Source organism: Nilaparvata lugens, chromosome 13 (assembly GCF_014356525.2).
Source record: "Nilaparvata lugens isolate BPH chromosome 13, ASM1435652v1, whole genome shotgun sequence".
Taxonomy (NCBI): domain Eukaryota; kingdom Metazoa; phylum Arthropoda; class Insecta; order Hemiptera; family Delphacidae; genus Nilaparvata; species Nilaparvata lugens.
Window position 1 is genome coordinate 28,808,704 of NC_052516.1, and position 25,671 is coordinate 28,834,374.

The window sequence follows — 25,671 nt, forward strand, 5'->3', positions numbered from 1 at the left end:
CTTGAAAACTAAAACTTTCCATGAGATTTCTTGTTAAAATATTTCACTCCTGTTCACAGAACAAATTTCCGAAATTTAATTCCAATCAATCAAAATTTTTGGAATCCATAGAGCACACATGAACATATATAGGAATATAAATTTATATAGAATGATTGTATTGTACTATGAAGTGAAGAAATATGATTATTTCTGTCATCTCTGATTGTACTGTACTATCAATTGAAAAATGTTGTATGGAAGAAACAAAATCAGCGTGTAGGCTTACTAGCTTACTATCTTTCTACATTACATAATAAATACTCATTCAATAAATAATGGCAAGAATGTCTATCGTAGCCTATCTTTTTTAGTATGATTGAATAAATGAATATCTAGAGGCAATATTGAGAAACAGTTGTAATATATTATCTGGGGGAGACCGGAATGGTCTTCTAGTACTTTTCTACATAAAAAAAATACAAATTTAATTTAGATAAAGGCAATAATGTTAAATCAGTAACCTATTACTAATCTATAAACTTTATAGATGATAATATTGTATAAACCTATTGTAGCCTATTGTCTGGAGGATGCTTAACGGACTACATTTCTCCATCACAAGAAAATAATGTTTAAATCTTATATTAATAATTCAATTTTAAAAATAAATCAAATTATAAAAATAATTTTAAATTCAAATGAAAGCAAAAATGTTAAGTGAATATTATTGTAGATTACTAACCAGTAATCCAGTCTCAACACTTGGTAATAGAGTCAGCCGGCTACCGTTAACCAACTGATTCTCCTGTACAGTACCGTCGCGTAATTGTCTGCAACAAACAAATAAAACAAGATTTTATTAACAAATACATTTATAAAGTGTATGGAATGGATAGTAAATAAACAGTTAAGCACAGAAAACATTTTGCATTAGAGTATTGGAATAATTAAAACAGGCTAAACCTGTAGGCTGCAGCGCATAGGACCGTTTTCATCTAAAATCATTCGTTTCATAAATAGAGCACAGAACTGTACCCCCAATATTATAGAACCCTATTATTTTTTTGAAACTATTCAAAGATTTGGAAGAGAAAGAGAAACAAATTTAGAAATAGAGCGGGGCAGGAGACAGGACTTGAGGTCAGGGGACATGCTAATTGCTAATACCTCCGCGACCATATAAGGAAATATTCAGAAGATTTTACTTGTATGTAGCCCCCCGAAAATTCAACAACTTGCCGGTAGAATTGAAGCAAATCAATAATAAAAAACATTTTAAAATGAAGTAAAAGCTTGGCTTCTATTACAAAATGATGTGGAGAGTCTATTCTCAAGAGTAGAATAGATATGAATTTACGGGTTTCATTGGATGAATGTCTTCTCTCTCTCTCTTGGAAATTGTGTGAAGATAATATTATTATTCAAGCTACATGAGTAATTTTCCTAAAATGTTGATAATATTATGGACAGAAATTTATAAAATGGAATTTATTAGTCTGCTAATTGCCTGGGATGTGCATTGATTGTTGGTTATTCTTTCAAATGAAGGGAAAGTAGATAAAAGTTTAATATACATATATTTTCTAAACTAAAATTCCTCACCCTGTCATATTATGCAAGTTCCGACTCGGCAAAATAATTCATTGTTTTTTTCTTTCTTAATTAAAAATATGAAGGTGTTCCAAACAGGACTTTTAGTCCTCGGGGTACGCCTACTTGAAATTATTTATTCTTCTTTTGATGTAAATGAATTATTGTGATTTCTTTGTACAACGTGTAATTGTATTATTTTTATTATCTTTATATTATCTTATTTTTTATAATTTGCAAGATTGTTGTTGTTATATATCTACTGTACTATTCATAATTTCTGATTATGTGAAATGTATAAATTGGAAGAATAAATGAATTTATTATTATATAAAATTTATTATTATTATATAGAATTTATTATTATAGTCTACAAAATAACTTTTGACTTGGAGGAATCTGCGGCGCAGAGAAATGGAGGGAGATCAGCCAATTACAGAGATGAATAGTCAGTCATTGGTAGAAGCGCAATTGTCAATTTGTCTATTAGAGTGAATCGAATCTGTGATTGCAGAAAGGAAGATTCCTAATTTAAACATGAGTTCTTGAATACCTACTCACTGGAGAACGGAACATAGCCGCCGTTGTACCCCTACCGCTGTATGCCTTCTCTGCTGCGCATGCCTATCCCAAGTCAAAAGTAATTTTGTACAGAGTATAGTATACTATAGGCCTAATAGCCTAAAATTATCACTAACATTTGTCAGTTTTCATCTCAAATTTTTCGTTTCATACTATAAAACACAACTTTTGTTTTAAATTATAAAAACCTAACATTATTATTTAGTACTACCAAATACTACAGTAAAGTAGTAGAATGATTATTAGGCCTACTAATATCAGTGTCCATTCAATATTAAGAATCAGAAGTGCAAGTGAAATAGTATCACTTAAGGAGCAGGCAGCAAGCATTTAGAAAAAAAAAACACGATATCCAGTAGTGAAAGAGTCACTTCCCATTTTCACCCAGGCAATCTCCCGAATCATTTTCTCAAACAAATTTCTCCTGCAGTTCATGCCAGGACTTTCTTTACGATTTCTGGTGAGCGAGTGTAGATGAGCTGATTGTGAAAGGCTTCGTGGAGAAATGAGAGAGAGAAAGGAGAAAGATGTAGTAAAAAGAGAGACAGTGATGGATAAAAGTAGCATAGAATCAGGAGGAAGTTCGATTATGTTTTGGGATTAATTTCATCATTTATGTAGATTACAATATATATTATATTATATTTTTACACAAATTGATAAATTGATGGATAAAAGTAGCATAGAATCAGGAGGAAGTTCGATTATGTATTGGGATTAATTTCATCATTTATGTAGATTACAATATATATTATATTATATTTTTACACAAATTCCTAACTATGATAACTACCTCTACTAATAATCAACAATAATAGTAACTATTCAAAGAATTTCACCAAGTATGAACCAAGGAACGACTGAACGATCAGAAAATGAATAATATTTGGATAATAATAATCTTACTTACTTCAGTGAATATGAACACATAAACGATCATTTTTGAGACAGATAATAATAATTATCTCCAATTATTGGTCGATACACTCTTTATTTCTCGTACCATAATTTCCTTCCTTCCACTTCTCAATCTTTCCTTCCATTTTTCTTGAAATCTGTGTGATCTCTTGTTTTTATATCACTTCTACTATTCACATTCTCAAATGACTATCATTTTGTTGAAGATCTAATCTGAGTAATAAATAGAACAGAGAAGAAATTGCCCCCAATCGGCACTCTGCCATGGGGTTAAAATGCCTACAATGCTTTGTATACTGTTTATTTCTGTGGAATATTTAAATAAAGGCCATTTATTATTATTATAAGAAAGTGTCAACTAGCATTCATATTGATTCTTATTTCTAGTTTTTATCACTTCTATTGATTAATAAATTTTTAATCAATAGATACATTTTTATGTGCAATCAGAGTAACTACACCACCTATAATAAAAGTAGCAAACACAAAAACACATAATCTGTTAGACAAGTTATGTTCAATCTAATAGAATTTATAAGGAACGCAAAAAGTCGTACGTCCATAACTTAAGATTTACCATTTACGTTTAACGCTAATTACAACATGTAGGTATGGTTGCATTTATTATGATTTCCTTCAATCCGGGTTTAAACAAACATCTATTTCAGTTAAAACCGAGATGTTACGGTACACAAGGGCATCAGAAGTGAGATACCAAGACAAGACAACAAAGTAGACAATCAAAGAGAAAGAAAAGCTCAATCGAAGTAGAATCGCGTGATGATTGAAGGAGAAAGTGAAAGGGGTGTAGTACCGATGCAGACATCTCCTACAAACATCCGTTAGACATAGCGGACCCAGTTATAGGTTAGCATTGGTGATGGGAGGAGTGACTAATCACACTGCCAATTCCTGCTGAATTGGTTATTGAACAAGAGCCAGCCAAATTTGCCGTTGCTTTCTCTCTCCTCTCACACCCTCTCACACTCTCTCTCTCTCTCTCTCACTCTCGTAACGGACCGGAGGATACCCGTTGCTCTCAGTCAATTTGACCCAACCATGCAAAGATCAGCATGACAAGTCAGATGGGTTCTCTGGCTGCATTTACGGTACGGAATAGTCTTGAATACATGAACGACGATACTGTGTCGTTACGATTTGACCAGCTTTGATGGAATGATCAGTTTCCTGAGGATGATGGCCACATGATCTCCAGGTTTGTGATTGGGTAATGAGACGGATGATGATGATAGATTGACAGATTGATTATATGTCTTTCTTAGGGCGGTGTTTGGACTACAGGTCCTCTCTACCAGACAACCCTCAAAAATGAGATTTGTTGACCTACAACTCTACGTGGGTTCTGAACCACTGGGAAACGATTTTGAAGCTCATAAATGTTATTTGGACGATTTAGACTCTTATATAGGAGTTTGTTACCTGTAGTAAGTGAGCACAGTCCTGTAAGTGGTCACACTTCTATAACGGGAGTAGCAGGCGCATACATGAATCTAACCTCATCTTATCAATAGCTTATGAGTGCGACCACGAAGCCAATCGATTCCCTGCAGTTCCCTAAAGTTACTATTACAATACACAACATATACAACTTTTTTTCCAAGTTTATGGATGATGAGAGAAAAGTAAATAATCAACTAGACCTAAAAGTTCATGATGGCTTCCAAAAAGTGATCTCATAACAGTTGGGGGAGCTGATGGTGATGATACCTAGAATATTAACTCGAGGCTTATGCGAGTTTTATAAGAAGGGTGATACACATAAATGAACAGTTGGAATTAATACACATGGATAGATGGATGGATAGATTGATATTTTATTCATTCAACACAGCATACTATCACACAAGAGCCAACGTCGACAAATCAAAAACGTTGAGGCAAACGCACAAACAACCATCTAGACAGGGGAAAAATTCCTCCTCAGATGTTTGAATGTTGTGAACGCATACGTCTGCTCACATCTGTCTGCTGCTGTGTGGGTTCGCGTTCAAGTGGGTCCCAAATTCCGGATAATTTGAAAATGATTTTCAAGCTCATTTCTATCAGTTAATATTGTATTTCATATTAAATACTGCATTTGAATGGGTGACAAATCTGTTATGATTCTTAACAAGTTAACACGTTAATATTGTGGCATTTACTACATGATTTCAAGACAATGAAACAAAAATACTATCAGGATACACCTTCGAAATAAACTGCATACAATCGTTGGAGTTGATTCGATTTTTACTGGCAAATGGAAAAGTAACGTTTCATAGAAGAACACTGTCTGAATTGTGGTCTTCACTACATGATAAAGACCTCAAGAGACAATGAAACAAAAATAGCATCAGGATAGACCTTTAAAATCAACTGTATAAAACGATCGATGGAGTTTATACTACAGTATTTCACTGGCATAAAAAGTTATGTTCCACAAGATGAAAATTCGAACTCTCCACTCAAAAGCGAACCTCATTCCACATGAACCGTTTCCCATTGGATACAGTAGAATAAAAATGAAAATACATTACATTGCATACAAAACTTAATCCCTATTGTTAAAGTTGGCCTCACGACTGTGTGGGAGTTGAGCAATAATTCTAGACCTCCCCATTGAAAAGCGGGGGCGGACTTGGGCTTAGCCGCCGGCCTCTGAATCAGCGGGGGCAGTGGATTGCCGCCCCTTCAAAACAGGGGGCGGCTAGACTAACCCCACACTTGACTCCCACCTCGTGACGTCATAGGGGCTCCTACACAAACAGAGGTAATGTTGGCTGTTGTTTCTGTTAGAATAGTAGGGGTCACTTCAAACTATCACCATTGATTAGACGGGAAGAATTGCTGGTATTCATGAGGAATTCTGAAAGAATTCAATGGGTTTTTGTACTTTCATGGAGAAAATTTTCATTCTAGAATTACTCTGTAATGCAGTACAGTAGAACTCCAACTATCCGAATCGCCGATTATCCAAATCACTTTCAGAAACAATTTGTCCAAAAAAAGTCTAAGTGCACTATTATTCTTCCCCCCCCCCCCCCGCGAAGCCAGTGTTTGCGCTTTCACTCACTATTGTCCTTCCCTCCGCGAAGTCAGTGTAGGCACAACACGTGGTATGAGCTTACATTGACGGAGATGTTTAAAAAACAATAATTTTTATTTCTAAGCTTGTACATAAGTACATTTTATTTATATTTAAAACCTGTCAAAATATCATGTTTCTTTCATTTAATTCAATAAAAAAATAGAGCAATATCAAAACGTAGCTTTTTTTCTCTCCAATGGCAATTAAAAAAAAACTCCGATTATGGGAATATTTGATTATCCAAATGAGTCCCGGTTAATTTGGATAATTGGAGATCTACTGTACTCTTGTCAAGGAAATTTTCATTCTAGATCTATTTTTAAGCTGTTATTTAGTTATTTGTTGTAATTATGTACAGAATTTCCCATTGTAGAATTAATTTTTTCTACTTTTGTGAAGGGAATTCACATTCTAGAGCTAACATTTAGTACTCTTGTGAAGTAGGTTGCATTGTAGAATTATTAATTATTAACCTATAAATTTGGAAGAAAAATAGCACAAGGACTACCTTATTATTTATCTACCGATGTTATTACATTAGTGTCATTTGCATTGTAAATATAAATATGTAAATATATTAATGCTGTATCCTGTAAATTTGTGAAAGAGATTTCCATTCAATATTTTTGATTTCTTATCACTTAGCTATGTTTTATTGGAGAGGGAAATTCCCTTTTTCCCAGGAAAAGATGGATTGATTGCAGAGGCATAGAGGTTCGGAACAGGCAGTGATGCCTAAACCGTGAAAGGAAGAAGAAAGAGAAGCAAAAGGAGAAGAAAATAAAAAATGACGAAGAAGAAGAAGATCTATTCTTAATCTTAATAAGAACAATATAAAAATCTTGTAGTACCCTTCATTTTTAAAAAGACTTTAAAATAGTTCAACAACTAGTTTCGACCCTAACTTAGGTCATTTTCAAGTTGAATTTGTTTTATTCTTAATCTTGTATATGAAGTTGAGGGTTTTCACCCAAATGTACTCAGATATAAAAATATTGAACCTAATCCTCTATCAATTCAATCCTTGAAACACAAACAATTACTACGGAACAGAAACTTTAGGAATGACAAAAATAAACCAAATACAAAGAAATTCAGAAAATTAAAAAAATCTAATGAAATTCAGTCCTGTAACCTCTTTGTAACCCTGCAATACATCTTAGTACCACTCGAAAATACAAGGACTATGCTGAAGAGAGAACAAGTCCTACATAACTCTACAAGTAGAATTCTAGCTGACTGCAGTTATCTTATCCAACCTGTATTTTCGGCACTAACGGATGGGACCAAACGGTTTCACCAAAAGTACAGTCAGGCACATTGCCTAAACCAGAGAGAGAAAGAGAAAGAGAGAGGAATGCGAAACAACGGTGATGAAACCGGGTTCGAGAGGCGATTCGCAATTAGGTATGAATTTCACCAGAGGCTGTATACTGTACAGTGTATATACAGGCAGCATAAGCAGTTTCGGTGAGTTAACAGTGCAACGCGAAACGCAACGGTGATTCAACGGTCACGGGGACCAGAAAGAGAGAGAGAGAGTGAGAGAGAGAGGAAGAAAGTTTACGTAAATTTGGCCAGTGTGGCATAGGAGAGGATAACAGTTGACTCCATTGAGACAGATAGAAAGTTACTTTTAAGGCACTTCTTGTCAGCCCTATGGAAAGGCAGAAAAATATGTACCAGTACTCTGTAGTCCTATGTTTCAGACTGGATTCTATAAGAAAAAATACAAACATAGAAAAATTGACTACAAAAAATACTATTACGGTATATCTTTTGTATAGAAGAGACTACAAAATAGAGACTATTTATTGTCTTTTTTCTTTAGGGTTACTTTTGAATATAAATAAAAACAATGGCATTATAATAATGCCTTGATAATGGCATCAGGCCTATATAGCCGAAACATGACGTGACTAAATAATTTTAAAAAGAGTATGACGTGACTAAATAATTTTAAAAAGAGTACTCGGATTTATATTATTACCTATATCATTAGTATTTATAGACTATTCATTATATCCTCTTTTATATAATTTAGAAATAAAGGTATAGTGGAACAAACTACAAAAATATTATTATGGTATATCTTTTGTATTGAAGAGACTACAAAATAGACTATACAGCCTCTTTGATACAACTTAAAAAAATATAGGTGAAGTGAAAGAAGTTAGGAGCTATTCTTAGCACTTCTTGAGATCCCTTTAATAAGTATAAAATAATCAGTGTCCAGCAAACCCTAAACAGTAGACAAACTTGTTCGATTTCCATCTAGAATCTTTTCTACCAACCCGCATTTTATTACCCACGCACAAGTCATAGGCTTATGTGGGGCATCATGAACTGAAATAACTGATTAAACAGCCTAAAAATACGCCAAAACAAGGTGATTGCAAATGAGCTTCAAGGTTCCATAATACAGGTCATGCAATGCCAACCAAAGTGAAAGGTGTAACAGGATGCTCTATTGGCTAGGGGAACCAGGTTACACTTCCATCCAAATATTGGAACAAATTTTCAACACAGCCGAGGTCAAGTCACACTTGACTTGGTCAAGTCATTCCACACTTGTGCGAGCTCCCAGCTGAGTTTTTTGATTCAACAATAGAGATTAAATAGAAAGAGTAGATTTCCACTGCGATTTTCCACTAAAATAAAATAATAAATAAATAAATAAAGGCTTTTATTGAACGAAATTTCATTACATTTTAGAAAATAATCAAGTAAATGTTAATACATTTTTATTGTAAGCATTTTCTCCTTGGCTGAGTGCCGTCAGGAGGTGTTGGCAAGCTTTTTATATATGAATTTTAATATTATTTATTTATTTTAAAAATATACAAAAAATAAGAATGTAAAATACTATTTTACAGAGGAAGAGAGGGTAATAGTACATCTTGTGTGTATGGATTAAAAATTGAATTCTTGAATCAAGAAATATCTGTACGCCCAAGCATCTCTGCAGTATTGTCCTATCAGCATCCAGTTGTCACCATTCAGGTTTTCCACTATTTAAAGACCAAAGTAACTTAATAGAAGCCAAGATTTGAAATTGATATTAGGAAATTAGGTACCTATCCCCCCCCCCTTTAGTTCATGGACGTAATTCGTGGACGCCCACCAGCGAGCAAGTTTTACTTTTGCTGGTGGAAATTTTTATTTTCATTAAATGGTTCATGATGTGTATTAGAATAGTTAATTTTTATTATACTGTATCGTGCATGTTGTATGAAGATGGAAATAAATAAATTTGATTTGATTTGAATTCACCATTGGGAGAATACAATAAGAGTAGCTATTACTTGTGAATGAATCAAATTCAATCAATGATAAGATAAATTAAACAAGACAACCTACTCAATGTATGAACTTTCAATACCATGAAGTCTGTTTAATACTAAGATTAATAGGTAAGCAAGGTAAAATATACGAGTGAAATAGTAATGAGACAGTAACAGGCGTTAGTTTAGACAGAAAATAACAACTGAACAGAATATGAACATGAATTGAACGAATTTAAAAAAATGGTAATTTAACTAATTTATAAAATTTGGGAGTAGCCTATAGCAGTTTTGAGTTAGGCCTGTGCTCTCACCCAGTCTGAAATTGAAACTGAAATTTATTCACAACACTGACATGTTTTACATATATTTTTACAATGCAATTGTTATGAAGAAACAGTATCATGATGGAAAAAAGAAAAGAACTTCAGTAGCTTAACAGCTGTGGTTGAAGTTCTACACTATTGTTATTGTACATAATAATATGAACGAGACAGTCACTTGATTTTGATAACTAAAAAAAGAATAAGTCTTTGTCAATTTCACACAAATAGAATTAGAGCAATAGTAAAAAACAAAAAAGATATCAATATTTCTAATTGTATTGATGTATAAATTGATAAATTAAAATTTTATAGCCTAATGAAAGACTGAACGGATCTAAATATAAGAATAGATAAATAAGAAACTTAATCAGAATAAAACCAAGAAGAATAACAAATGTTATAGGATAAGCATACCAGGAATGTATATATTACATGCTTTCTCTACGATAACATCCAAACAAAATTCAAGAATACACTGTCCTACAAGTGATATAAACTTGGCAAATACAAACTTGAAAGTGGGGCAAAGTTACAAGTTTAGGGTATGTACATCTGTTACACTTGACCCAACGAAAGATGTAGGAGGAGCTGGAGCTGGGGAAGAAGAAGACGAAGAAGAAGAAGAGAGGCGAAGGAAATGTGGTAGACAGGAAAAAGACTCTCAGCGGCCCCGTCATAGCCTTATGACCTAATAACATAGTTATGTGCTTCTTATGCTATCGTAGTATAGAAAGACTACCTTAGTATAGCAGTATGTACAAGAGGCGAACGAACGTTTTTATACGCTCAAACCAGTGACTTGATATTCTCTCACTTCCTCTCTCTCTCCCTCTCTCGACAACTCTCTCTCACCGGTTCTACGATTGGAGAGCACATTGAAATTCTCATACAAGTTCACCTCTCCTGGTCTGAGAGAGATGAAAAACCAGGTTATGTGTGCTAAGGTGCCAAGTACAGAAAGCTGAATTTATTCAATTATTTTACTGTTCTACAATAACTGTACCGGTTCGTTAATTAATCGAGGAGGTTGATAAGTTCGTACTCAAGAACTAGTATTCGTAAATAGAGCTCTAAAGTGTAGGGTGCTTCTAGAATAACTGTAGCGGCCCGATAATTAATCCAGGAGGTTGATAAGTTCGTAATAATTAAGAACTCTTCAAAACTAGCGTGCTAAAAGTGATCTAAACAAAAATTTCAGATCATTCCTTCTTCAGGTGGAATGTTTTGTTCAAATTAGAAGGAATAATGTATTTGGAAATCATGGGAAGTATGAAGACAGGAATATTTCTCACTCGTATGGTATGTATTTGTTGAAATTCTGTATGCCGATAACTTTGTATAAATACTTGGGGCTGGTATTGGAATTTAGAAGTATGGATTTAAAAATAAATAGTCAATTGGGATCTCAAGACCAAGCTGAAATTCTGCAGTTCGAACTTCGTTGTTCTTTTCCCAACCATTGTGATTTTTATGTTTCTCAATTAATAGGTGGAAGGAAGTTTATTATACTATCTGAAAACTATTTACTAATTTAATAAAAAATTAAGTGGATATTCATGGGAAGTTTTTATCGATTAGCGACATTAATTCATTGGATAAGGAAACTAAGGTCCAAAAACTCATTGGAATGAGTGACTCATAGAATCAACGTGCAAAGCTTTAAAATAGAATCCACCTGAATTGAATCTGGTTAACATGACTTGAGCCTGATAAGAATCACTTGGACTTGATTATAATGAGCTTGACTTGATTAAAAAATGCTTTACCTGACATACAGCCGGGTGACAATATCAGATTCTGTTGAGATAACACGCGGTGTCTCAATTTAGTTAATAACTTGTTATTGAAGAAACAGTTTCATTAATAATATCCATAGACTGTACATTTTTTCTCTGACTTCATTGAAAATATTTCATATTTTACAATAAACTATTGAAAAAGACCCAATGATAAACCCAATGCAGCGTAAAATACACATATTCCTATTGAATAATCGAATCTGAGCATCAGAGATCACCCATTTTGGAATCTGATAAGGTTTTTAAACACAGAAATTGAATCATAAATGAACATGAATACTTCTGATTTTGGACAAAAGTCAAAAGTGCATCAATTCCCAGTGGTTCGGAACCCTTTAAGGCTGTTTGGTACACTTTTCTTGTTATTTAAATTGGATAATCATTTTCAATATAATGGTTAAGATCATTATAAGAGTTTTAGAGTAACAACTATATTGAAAATGATTATCCAATTTAAATAAGAAAAGAGTGTACCGAAGAGCCTTAAAGCTGTGAGGTCCATAATAAGCGATTAAGCTTCATCAATATCTCAGTCTTTTATCATCATCCCTCTCATTATCAAGCACAAGAATAGGGTTCATGGGGGCATCATCCACATGAAAGACATTTTGTCCAACCCAGAACAGGTAAAAACTTGAAATAGAATAGAATGACTTTCTTCATTTGTTGACGTGGCGAAGTTTGGACAATAATATCCACTCTACCACTTAACCACGATATACTGATACAAATTAATAGTGAAATTAGGACATCATCCACTCCATCAAGATTTCAGTTGACCAAGGACCAGCCCAGGTAGAGAGCTTCAGTACGTCCAGTTCCTGTTGCTTTCAGAAAGTCCAGTGGATACAGTATTATCAAATTCTAAAAATATCAAATAATTCAGAATAGTACCTGCATATTGCCATTCAAAAGCAATGACCTAAAACCCAACTCTTAACCTTTCCCAAACCTAGTTTTTAACTTTCAACTAACTTCTCCCTAACCCATCACCACTAATCCCTAACTGGTGACTGTTTCTCAGTCTACAACGAAAACATGATAACGTGAAAACTTAACGTACTGAATGACTCAACTTACCATTTATTTCATTTTAACTAACATATTCCTAATCCATTCTCACTAACCCCTAACTATGTAGTGTGCAACGGTGTACGTAATTGTGTATCCAATTTGCAATGAAAACTTGATGTCGTGAGACTTGACGTACTGAATGCCTCAACTTCCCATTACCATTCAGTATCTCAAGGACTAGTCAAAATAGGTACTTGACTAACCGAAAACTTGACAAACTGATGTACTCCCTGAAATTAACACCAGAGATTCCTCACCATTCTGTTACTAGTATTCTACTCATTTCAAGTTTTGACCCCGCAGCAACGTTGCCATACTTCCCGCTAATCATTGTGCACCAGCCGGCAATGCAGCAATTGGCAAATGTCCATCTGTGGAGCATCAATAAACAATGAATCATCCCAGCAAACATAATGAGAACTGTCAGCATTCCATGATCACTGCTTCCCATTTACCCAATGCTGCCAGTTTGGAGTGAATCTCGCAATAGACGCTGTGCAATTATTTGCGCCCAAGCCCCCAACAAACTGACGCATCCCGTAATGTTTACTGTAGTCAGATTCACTTCAATCTGTCACCATTGATTGAATGGGGAAGCTGACAGTGGAAAGTGGATCTCACTGTATGATCTCTGTCAAGCCCGCATCTCTCTCATAGAATATGACCATAGACTAAATAAACCTGGCTTGGATCTGTGATATGACGTTTACTCTCGTAGATATAGTTAAGTTGACTATAGTGAGGTCCACGTTATAATGGCAGTGTTTGATTAGCAATGGTATTGCTATCCTTGTCTATCATTCAACAAAGCGGATAGCGCTATCTCTCTCTTGATTTGCTCTGTTGCCAGATCGGCTTTTAACAATGTAGAATTCATTATTAATTAACAATATATTTCATCTTATTTATGTAATTTCATTATGAAATAATTGAAAAATATACGTTGTTCTCCTATCTTTCTCCACTGCCATTATAACGTGGACCTCACTATAGCGCTATAGTGAGGTCCACGTTATACTGTGTTGGCAGTGGAGAAAGATAGTATAACAGCGTTGTCGATTCTCAGATTTGCCACAGCCTTCTATAGAAGATAACTGATACTGGTAAATCTCAAGTAATATTAACTGTTCATTATTGTTCATGGTGATCAATTATACATTATTCGTCAAGATAATATATTTTTCAATGATTCAAAGATGAATGTTCATGATTCATAGTACTTAATCATTCCGCTGATAAATTATGATAGAGTCTCCTCAACCTCACAGGAGAGAAAGATATTATATTTATCGATGATTGTTACAAAATCATTCCACTGATAAATCCTATCCTATTATATTAAGCGAGCAATTTTTGTATATCTGTCTATATTTTTTTATCTGGTTATTTATGTTCAACGGATCTTGAAAACGGCTCTAACGATTTTCCCAAAATTTGGAATAGTAGGTTTATGATATAAAAATTCGATTTCACTAGGTCTCATCCTTGGGAAAACTCGCTGAACGACATTAAAATGATAATATTCATCCTCGGCTGAAACAGCTGAGACTTTCGTCGTCTGTGGATAGTGAAAAGTGAGCGAGTGATTCTATGGAAAATCAAAATATAACATCCCCGAAATTCATAAGCTCACTTATAGCCAGCTGTAAAATATAAACACGATCATTTTAGAGAATTGTATTCTGTTTATCAATAAATAAAAATAACGAGCGAAGCTCGGAGCCCCGATATTTATCATAAAGTCTCCTCAACATCACAGGGGGGGGGGATAGGGAGATATTATAATTGTTACAAAATCATTTCACTGATAAATTATGATAAAGACTCTTCAACATCACAGGAGAGAGAAATTTTATTTGTCAATAATTGTTACAAGGCTTGTCGCCTATGGAAAGAGAGGTAGAAAGGGAGAGAAATATAGTTTTGATGAAAAGAGTGGGGGTAGAGGTCACGATAGGTCATTTAATCGATAGCAATAGCAATTGATGTAACATCAGGTGGGGGGGTGTATTGAGCCCCCACCCAGACACCCCTCTCAAAACCATTGTACCCTTTCAACAAATCTCTCTCACTCACAATCTCTCTGTCTCCACTATTAGACTCTTCTTCACTTGTCGTTGTCAGTCTCATGTTCCTATAATTAGCTCTCTCTTCTCAACTCCTTGCTTTTTGGGTTAAGTGGAAGAGGGGGCTCTTTTCACCTCAACTTCACCCACAACACTTATAATATTTTAAAGTGTGTTAAATAAAGTCAATCATCTATCTATCAATCTTATCTCTCACCAATTAAGCATATATTCTTATCTATTTCATTATGTGATCACATGTTGGGTACCATCACAATTATTGCTTATTAACAGTTTCTTAATGTTATCAAGTTAATAAATCCACTCTCTCCATTTTTGTATTCATTGAACAATAGGATCAATCATTCAATACTTTCCTACGATTTTTATAAAATTCATTACCTTGTAATATAACTTATTCTTTCATATTACCAAATTACTCACTTTTACTTTATTCTATTTTTGTACAGTTAGCTACGGTATATCGTTAGTTATAGTATTGTGAGCTAATTTAAGCAAGCATACATAATAAAGAAATCTTATATATATATATAATATTATTCTACTTTTGAATAGTTAGCTATATCGTTATTTACAGTATTATGAACACTAATTCAAGTGCAAGTATACATTTTAGTCTATGTAAATAAAGAAATCTAATATATATTTTCTATTTCAACTAATTTTTCGCCACGTGTGATACTGCTACACTTCAAACCGAATAAATGTTGTCGCAGAATTGAATAGAATGACTGCTTTTATTTTGACCTAGGAGGGCGAAGTTTGGGCGCAGTCGGCTCTCTCTTACACTTAACCCTCCAATACAATACTAAATCATAATTTAACAACGATACTCAGTAGATAAAGAGAGAGAGAAAGAGAGAGAGAGAGATTGATTGCCTTTATTGAGGGCGGAGTTGGGACTCCAGTTCCTCACTGCCACACAACCTTTTGAGAGAGAGAGAGAGTGAGTGAGAAATGCCGATAAAGCAAGAGAAAGAGAGGGAGCAGAGAAAATGAAAGAAAATTATAGGGGCGCGTGTGGAGTCATGGAGACATCGATCCCAGAAGGGCCAAGCAAAATGTTTTGTTTGGGACCTGGACGTGGAAAATGGCTGCTATTCTATCCACTTAAAACTGTCAGCAATGATTGAAAGGAAGGCATTCAAGTTATTTATAGCGAATACTGACAATTAGTTGAATGAGAAGCGATGATGTTAATTATATGAATTTTTATTTATTTTTTGAATTAAATTTTTATGAATTTTTTAATTTAGTTAATTATACAGACATTTTGAAATGAATCTCACAGTACAGTGTTCAACAAAAGTGGGCGGAAAATAAAATTGGGGTTGAAAATTCTGCTCTACTATTCTGGTAACTTGAACGTCGCAAGTGAGAACAATGGCAAAATAATTGAATTCCCAACAATTGGTAAAACTGTGGCCAGTTTGTGTAATTGTGCTAAAAATAATTGAGTATTCTTAAAAGCCTGAAGGAGACTGGGAAAATGGAAATTACGAATTAACTTGTTCCAGAAAATTGTTACGTAATGAGACTATGAATACATCATGTCAAAAAAAGATACTAGATGGGCAGGTAGCCGGTTATATTTTCATACTATCTCAAAATATATTGTTTTGAACAGAAGAGAGTAGTTGGAAATAGAAATTGTAAGAGTGTTGCTGAAAGCTGTATAACAAAATTACGCAATGTATCCGTAGCTGTAGTGAGGTTCACGTTATAATGGCAGTGGAGAAAGATAGAACAACGTTGCCGATCCTCACTGTCTTGTCAATGCCTTCTTGACGGTAGCTAATACAGGTTTATTAATGTAATATTAATTGTTAATTCTCGTTTAAAATAATCAATTATATTTTATTAAGCAAGAAATTATATTTTTCAATAATTTCATAATGAGTTTGCATAATTGAGATGAAATATTTTGTTAATTAATTATTAATTCAACATTGTTAAAAGCCGATCTAGCAACAGAGCAAAGCGAGAGAGAGAGATAGCGCTATCCGCTACGGTTTATTAATGTAATATTAATTGTTCATTCACGTTTAAAATAATCAATTATATTTTATTAAGCAAGGAATTATATTTTTCAATAGTTTCATAATGAATTTTCATAATTGAGATGGAATATTTAGTTGATTAATTATTAATTCTACATTGTTAAAAGCCGATCTGGCAACAGATCAAAGCGAGAGAGAGATAGCGCTATCTGCTTTGTTGAATGATAGACAAGAATAGCAATACCATTGCTCATCAAACACTGTCATTGAAACGTGGACATCACCAAAGTACATTGCATGTAATAGAGTAAAGGGATCATCATAATAATTAATTATCATCATCAGAATAGTGTAATATTATGAAGTGATTGTTTGCCCTCAAAAAAACAACAAAGAAAATGAATTCAATACGGTAAATTTCTAGTTTCAGATAGTTTATCAAGTGCATTATTATTTTTTTCAAACGTCACAATAATTATCTCTAAATTCTACCACAGTTCATGTGAAGAGTGGAGATACGACTTCATTCTCTATTACTGTACAGTTTTTAAATTTTCAATAAAATAGTATAGAGTCAGCCTGCTTTTTCTGTCCAAATGACTGCCTGAAGTGTCTGAATAAAAGATTAATACGAGATAAAATAAGATGTAATCTATGTATTTTACCAGGGTTGAACGAGAAAGAGCTCGAAGGAGGAAAGATGAAGAGAGAAGGAACTATGTGAGGATAAGAAGAACAATGAACATAAAGTTCCATTTCATTTAGAACAATGAGCTTACTGGCAAAAAAAAAACAGAAAAGCCAAACAAGCATGGAAAAATAGTGAATTACACGATAATTTTAATAGACTTGTTATAGGATACTGTAGTAATGTACTAAAGGTGTCAGGATGAGCGTGTCCCATCTCGTAACTCATAAGTGACTTTTCAGTTGCATTAAACAAGTGGTTAAACGGTTGTACAATAATTTTGACTGACTATTATCTAATAGGATCACTGTTATGCGTCAGCCCACTTTCTATTAGAAATAGACCTAACTTCGCCTTGACGCTTATCCTTTGTAAAGCGGGTGAAAGTTCTTATCTGGAGGAGCCACGAGGGAAACGATAGAGGCTTTCTATTGTCTACTTTCGACCATTCAAACTGAACTAAACTGCACTCTGGGCATTATGAGCTTGTTCAATATTGAGTTAAAAGGGAACATGTTCAAAATTGAGTTAAAAGGGCAGCAATATAATGAGTGGTTCGGAGTACATCTAAAATTGTAGCTGACTCCATGTCACATCATTATCATCAGCATCTCTTAATCCACCTTTACTATCCATGCAAAACCCTAGGAATTCTGTGGCTACATCATCATCATCCAAAAAAGTTGGAGTAAAAAATTGAGTGGTAGGAAAAGAAGACAAATTAGATGTAAGTAGAAAAATGTAGTAGAAAAAGAAGACAAATTAGATGGAAATAATCGAATAAGAAAGAAAAAAATGAGGAAAAGAAGAATAAAAGACGGAAGAAGAAGCCTACAACGAAAACAAACAATAGAAAGGGATGATTCTTGATAATTATTATAAAAATTGCGAGGATGATAGAACTGGGCATCTGGAAAATTCAAAGTACGAAACAACACATTCAAACCAAGAAAAATTAAGGTCTTGAAGCCTATTATACATAATACATACATATATAAATAAAAATATAGATCTGAGTAACCCTTTTAAAGTATTTCGTCACGACATGTTTCGGCTACTAATTCCATTTTCAAGTCTCTGTGTGAATTTATATACAGGAATATATTATATTTATTTATTAATTTATTCGTGGACAAAATCACAAATCATATAAATATGATTAGGAAGTAACAACAGGCTTGGCCCAAATCTATTCCATTCCCAAATTTTGATAAATTAATATTAAATTCATAGTGATGCTCGAAGGAGATACTTTAGGCCTAGATTGTCTTCTTTTTTGAAGATTGCATGATTTGACTGTAAGAATTTGAATTTGAAGAATTTGGAATTAAAGACTCCATGATTAACAACTCTATTACAGATTTTTGAGTCGTTGGGTGAAGCATATTCAGTTAAAAAATATCTCAAATGAGCTGATTTTTTGTAATTTTGACGAGACCTTGAATGAAGTTTAATCACTAGAGGATTTTATTCTGCTAGGGAGTTCAAAGCATTTAAAAAGTTGTATGGAAAACTAGATTGGAAGCGTGGGTGGAAAAGTAGTTTAATTATTGTTATGCAAGTTACAATAATTATTGGTAAAAAGTTATTGGTAATAAGTAAAACAGTTGCCAATAGAGAAGGTTTTCCCTGATTTGCTGAGCGTTTAATGATTATGATAGGATTTGAAAAAACGATGACTATATTAATTTTGTCAACTCTTAAGTGATCTCAAAACATCATTTATGTTTAGATAAACATCAATTTAACTATCTATTTGTTTATAATAATTAATTATTTATTTCAGCTACAATCCTACAATTAGCGTTTACACATGGCAAGAGAAGATATTCAATATTACACAGAATACTGTATGTAGAACGTGAGAAAAAATAGTGATAGCCTCCCCAAATTAAATTTAAAATTCTACAAATTCGTTAATTAACACGTATTATATGAGATTCTGCTGATAGCAATTTTGACTCAGCAAAACTCCAATCTAACTCAATTGAACAATGCAAGTGTTAAAGATGTTCAAAAATAGAGCACAATAATTCAATCAATTAAAATTAGACGACACAGAATTATGTACAATAGAAACTGATTCAGCTAATTGTGAATTAATATTCTAGAATTAAATTCATTGACCTTGTCAAAAATTAGTTTTGCTTCGTTAGTTCTGCTTTTGTTTTATTGTTTGACCAAGTGATTATCCAAATGTTATCTTTATAGGATTTAGTTGAGGTACAAGATAAGAGGGGTAAAATCTGGGTGTGACACAACCAATAAATTATGAATAGAGATAAAATGAGTCATACGTTAAGTTAAATGAGTCAACAGGTTTAAGCCACCTTTTAAAAATTCACACCCTAGATGAATACAATGTTCATAACTTGTTATGCAACAGCAGATCTATCAACTTCAATAATATGTTTGCAGTTATAAATGGAATTGTAGCAAACAAACAACTATTTTTAGATGGATTTCACTTCTGAATGTATTTCAAGAACAATTCTCGGTTTTATTCATTTATAAATACCGTCCTGTAATAGCTTTTGTTGAACTAGTTTCCATGAATTGAATGGAATTCCAATACTTCACTTGCAGTACGGTAATGCACTTGTAATTTGTCTTAAAGAAACCATAATTCCTTCATACATAAATAGAATAGTGTATTCCTAGTTCAGAGCTCTACAAAGGCCACTTTACTAATTTGGGTAGGTAACAGTAAGTCCCTATTTGACGATCTAGTAAACTTCACAACACGAATAACCAGGTTACAAAAATTGTATTCTATTTGAACATTTTCACAGTCTTTCTGGAAACCTCAATCCTTGTCAACGAACTCAACTTTCACGAGATAATAATGACTTCAGGTACTGTTGTTAGTGAGATGTAGTGATCTTTATTCTCTATCTATTCATACAATAAGCACATCATCAAAATGATAGGGAGAGAAAAAATAAGGTAGCCTTGTGCTATTCCTCTCCCAAATTAAGATAAGGTTACACATAGTCCGAAATAGGTTAAGTCTTGTAGTTGTTCACTTCACAAAATTTTCAGTCCTTAATTATTTCAATTATGTGGATATTTATCCATAATGAAGCATTGGGATGATTTTGTCTAGAAATATCACGAGTTTATTGAAAAATGACATACGTTTCAACACCAGAATAAATACGTTGACACCAATGTCATATTCAATGTCTACATCCCAGTGTTTTCATTGAGGGTAATAATGAATTTATTTTCATACGTTTGAAGGAAATAATACCAATTCAGACTCAAATGATGGTATAATGAAGTCCTAAGACCTGTAGCTTGTAGCATAAAACAAAGAATGATCTGCAATGAACTCTCAAGACAATAACCATTTTATATTACAGTATAAATGAAAGGACTAAGCTATTTTAGAAACTATTAAAAACTTCTTGCAAGTGATGTCCTGATATCAGTGTTTACAGTTTAGTTGCCTACAATTTGTGGTCGAAAGGGCTACTGTATTTAAAGTGCATCTTACTATTTTATAACTGCATTGGTGTCTTACACCTAGGACAGCAAACCTACATATAAATTTTAAAATGTTATTACAATTAATTAATGCAGAAGAGTAGAGACTCGATAATTCCGGTCCCAGTTGATACGGGTTATCAAGGTTTTACTGTTATAGTTTTGAACAACTTTCAGAAAGTTCAATAGAGATAAGTGGACAGTCGTTTCTAATTTTCAATATTAAAGACCATTACTATCTAATCTAGTCCAGGCCTACTCAAAGGTTTGTATCTATCTTAATGTGCTACGGTATTGCACTTCCAGAATACTCAATACTAAACTTACAAATCTATAAATGTCTTTATCACAGGTCAACGACCTCTAGGGTAACCTACCCAACTAATGTTGGTAAGCTACAGTACCATAGCATTATTGCAAAGCCGATTACCTATAATGGAATAACTTGTAGAATCTTCGAAGGACGAGTTTGGACATCCAAAATTTCCTAAAAAGTTGAGCTTCCTAAAAATATTATGAAAGGAGAGATAACATTAGATTCATATAATTCGACGACAGCGTGTAAATGGAAGACGAATATAAATAATGGATCTGATTGCTGCCAAATTAATTGAAATCGATATGCTAATAAATCAAGCACAAGCCTAGACCTCATGTGGGCATCTCTCTCAGCAAAAAAAAAAAAAAAATAGATCCAAGTGGTTGCAGGTGTTATTCACTATTTTTAAAAAGCTTATATTAGCTTATTTATGTTATTAGCCTAAGTTAGTTATTATAATAGCATATTATACTATAGGCTTATTATTAGTTTGCATTTATCAATTCCAGGACTATAATAAATAGTATACAAACAAGTACATACAGAGCACTGGCTACATATATTATAAAAGTGTATTGCCTAGTCAAACCGAAAGAAATGTTCTCTATAATTGAGAAGGACCTCTTACCTCTCATGGATTCTATTGAAAGGCAGTCATGTATAAAACCTGGAGAAAATTTCCACCTCACAATAGGCCTACTATTCGTGAAGAGATTCTTTGCATCATGCATGGACATAGTCATTAGAAGCCAATCTTCAGAGTTTATAGTATTCTATAAATAGCCTTTTGAAATGCTATTATCAAACTGAAGCTTTCTCTAGTTCTCTTTCTTCAATAGGACTAATGAGCTACAAATACAGGTTTGAAAATTCCTCTTTTTGATGGAAATGAGAATAAGACATTCAACAAGGGCTTTTACACCCGCATCATCTGAGTCTGATGCCTGGTTGCACAAAACCCCGTTAAATTTTAATCATGAATAAATGCCACGAGAACCAATCATAGAAGGGTTTTTTGAAATAAGGATTCTCTGATTAGTTCTCGTGGAATTTAATCCCAGTTAAATTGTGACAGGCCTTTGTGCAACAGGGCCCTGTCTTAAAAAAAATGTTTTTTTATTGCAAATGATGCCCGCTTTGTGCTTGTGCATAGGTGATTTAATGAAATAAATAAGTGTGAGGATGAGTGTATTTAAGTGTGAGGATGATTCAATGAAGTAACCCACACTCTGCAAAGTGACTCCTACATCATGACCAAACTGATTAGGAACTTTACACCAACTCTAGATAAGAATTGTTCATTGGCGTCTTTTAATAATGTAATGAAGCATACATAGATATGTAGGTACCCTACTATCTACTGTAGTACAAGCCTACGCTGCAGGGTATACGAAGTGTAAATGGAAGACGAATATAAATAATGGATCTGATTGCTGCCAAATTAATTGAAATCGATATGCTAATAAATCAAGCACAAGCCTAGACCTCATGTGGGCATCTCTCTCAGCAAAAAAAAAAAAAAATAGATCCAAGTGGTTGCAGGTGTTGTTCACTATTTTTAAAAAGCTTATATTAATTTATGTTATTAGCCTAAGTTAGTTATTATAATAGCATATTATACTATAGGCTTATTATTAGTTTGCATTTATCAATTCCAGGACTATAATAAATAGTATACAAACAAGTACATACAGAGCACTGGATATATTATAAGTGTATTGCCTAGTCAAACCGAAAGAAATGTTCTCTATAATTGAGAAGGACCTCTCATGGATTCTATTGAAAGGCAGTCATGTATAAAACCTGGAGAAAATGTCCACCTCACAATAGGCCTACTATTCGTGAAGAGATTCTATTCTTTGCATGCATGGACATAGTCATTAGAAGCCAATCTTCAGAGTTTATAGTATTCTATAAATAGCCTTTTGAAATGCTATTATCAAACTGAAGCTTTCTCTAGTTCTCTTTCTTCAATAGGACTAATGAGCTACAAATACAGGTTTGAAAATTCCTCTTTTTGATGGAAATGAGAATAAGACATTCAACAAGGGCTTTTACACCCGCATCATCTGAGTCTGATGCCTGGTTGCACAAAACACCGTTAAATTTTAATCATGAATAAATGCCACGAGAACCAATCATAGAAGGGTTTTTTGAAATAAGGATTCTCTGATTAGTTCTCGTGGAATTTAATCCCAGTTAAATTGTGACAGGCCTTTGTGCAACAGGGCCCTGTCTTTAAAAAAAATGTTTTTTTATTGCAAATGATGCCCGCTTTGTGCTTGTGCAATTTAATGAAATAAATAAGTGTAAGGATGAGTGTATTCAAGTGTGAAGATGATTCAATGAAATAATCAAACGTCTAAGCCTATCAGCGGGATTCGAACCCACGACCAGGTCACACTAGCAGACTGAAGGATGCAACGCCTACTTTGTCGTTTCGGCTATCGGTTATTTGGTTGTGAAGTATGGCTTGAAGTCATCAAATATGAATTGATGTTAGGAAATCAATGAAGAGATTAAGTTTTATAAAATTAATATAATATTTATTCCAAAATTCATAAATTGGTATTGCAACAGAATATATGAGGTAGGCTATATCGTACACTAACTGATTTGTTTTACGTTTGAAGACTAAATACAATAAATATTGTTTTGTTGAAGATGTAGAGTTTAAAATTGAAAGGAAAAGACCAGAACACACCATTGGAGGAATAAACATAAAATTACATTGAAGAGGATCTAACTTACAGACTGAATCCAAGACTACCTTTCCGACAAGGTTTAGCATTGGAAAATGTCATTAAATTGAAGAGAAGTGGGATTTTATAGCAGGCGAATCGTAAAATGTAGGCTTGATGGCAGACTAAGTTAGCACAAAACTTATTTTTTTGTTTTTTCTCAAATCACAATGCCACAAGCATTGGTGTAGGTTACAATGCATGCAATTGGAGTTGGTATTTCGTTAATGATTCATCACCAAGGCTTCTTCTTAAAAGGAGTATCAAGTAGTGAATACAGAGGATTCTGATTTCAGTGGGTAAGTAACCCACACTCTGCAAAGTGACTCCTACATCATGACCAAACTGATTAGGAACTTTACACCAACTCTAGATAAGAATTGTTCATTGGCGTCTTTTAATAATGTAATGAAGCATACATAGATATGTAGGTACCCTACTATCTACTGTAGTACAAGCCTACGCTGCAGGGTATACGAAATCGCCTACGGACAAAAGACTTGAATCAGCTTGTAGGCTGACTACGAAAAAACCAAATAGCTTATCAACTAGCCTACGTTATAATAACAAGATGGTGGCTTGAGCCTGGGAGTTGAAGCAGCTCGGCTAAACACACACAAAAGAGGGTACAACCCAGTTTCATTAGAACTTAATACGATATCTAAATTTAAGATATTTGAATTATGTTGCACGAGGTGTGGATGATGCGGGAGTATGAAATCAATGATGTAAGATTTGGAACACAAAATGGTTGCCGTACAATGACTCGCAAAGTATTGGGAATTGTGATTGATTGGGTGGATAAATTGAGTTTGAAATTTTTACGAAAAATTAAAATAGTGGGAATAAAAATGTGCATGAATGAATAATTGTATTACCGTTCTCGGTGCAGCAGGCATATCCGTTCCTTTGGCACTTTGAGTTTCTTGGAAATTAACTTTTTTAGATTTTCGATAGTGTCGCTTTTTGTAATAGCCAAATCGAATTGTCCGCCCGTGGTTGGATTCACAGATATTGTAATGCTGCTATTACAGCCACACCCTTCACCACTTTCATTTTGAGAATTAGTACTTTCCAAGGCAGCATTCGGATTGCTACTGCTGCTTTCCATAGCTTCAATTGATGCTACAGAACACTAGGCACACACCATACGCGCACTAATAGACCGAATTATTAAATTTATTTCTAATAGCACAACTGCAAAACAACACAAACCGACGAGTTTCGAATTGTTTTTGGAAATGAGTTCAATCTCGCGGACACACAAAGGACAACCACGAAATTGATCCAACACAGAAACCAACAAGCTGACTGGGAGACTGGCACTGCTGAAATCAAAGGGGCCTCCTACACTGCAACTGCAGGCTACTTCGATCTGGCCAATCGTGTTTGCTGATCGATGCGCTCCTATCGCCCAGTTTCGTACTAAATTTATTCAAAATCTGCATTGTAATGCCATCTAGCGGAATAACTAGGAAATATTGTGACGTCACACGAGTACCACGAAATTCAAAACGAATTACCCCACCGTACACTTTTGGATTACCTTACTTAATACATATATTACGGTATGAATAAATTAATAAAATTTGGCACAAGCTTCAGAATTTATTTTCAAATGGATACGATGTTTGGTGGGCCTATATTTCAATTGAGGTAGGTAAAAAATTGGTTAAATTGAACATGGCTAAAAAATCTAGGCAG

The 25,671-nt window shown here is 33.9% G+C and overlaps 1 protein-coding gene across 1 annotated transcript in view; it reads right to left on the reverse strand.

Annotated features, from left to right (window-relative positions):
- The window catches only part of LOC120354123 (midnolin homolog), a 65,120-nt gene extending 39,790 nt beyond the window's left edge, over positions 1 to 25,330 (reverse strand). The window contains 2 exon segments of the mRNA XM_039440414.1: positions 725 to 812; positions 24,846 to 25,330. Of these exon segments, the coding sequence (XP_039296348.1) occupies positions 725 to 812; positions 24,846 to 25,078 (321 nt within the window). The 5' untranslated portion in view covers positions 25,079 to 25,330.
- Between the last annotated feature and the right edge of the window lie 341 nt (positions 25,331 to 25,671).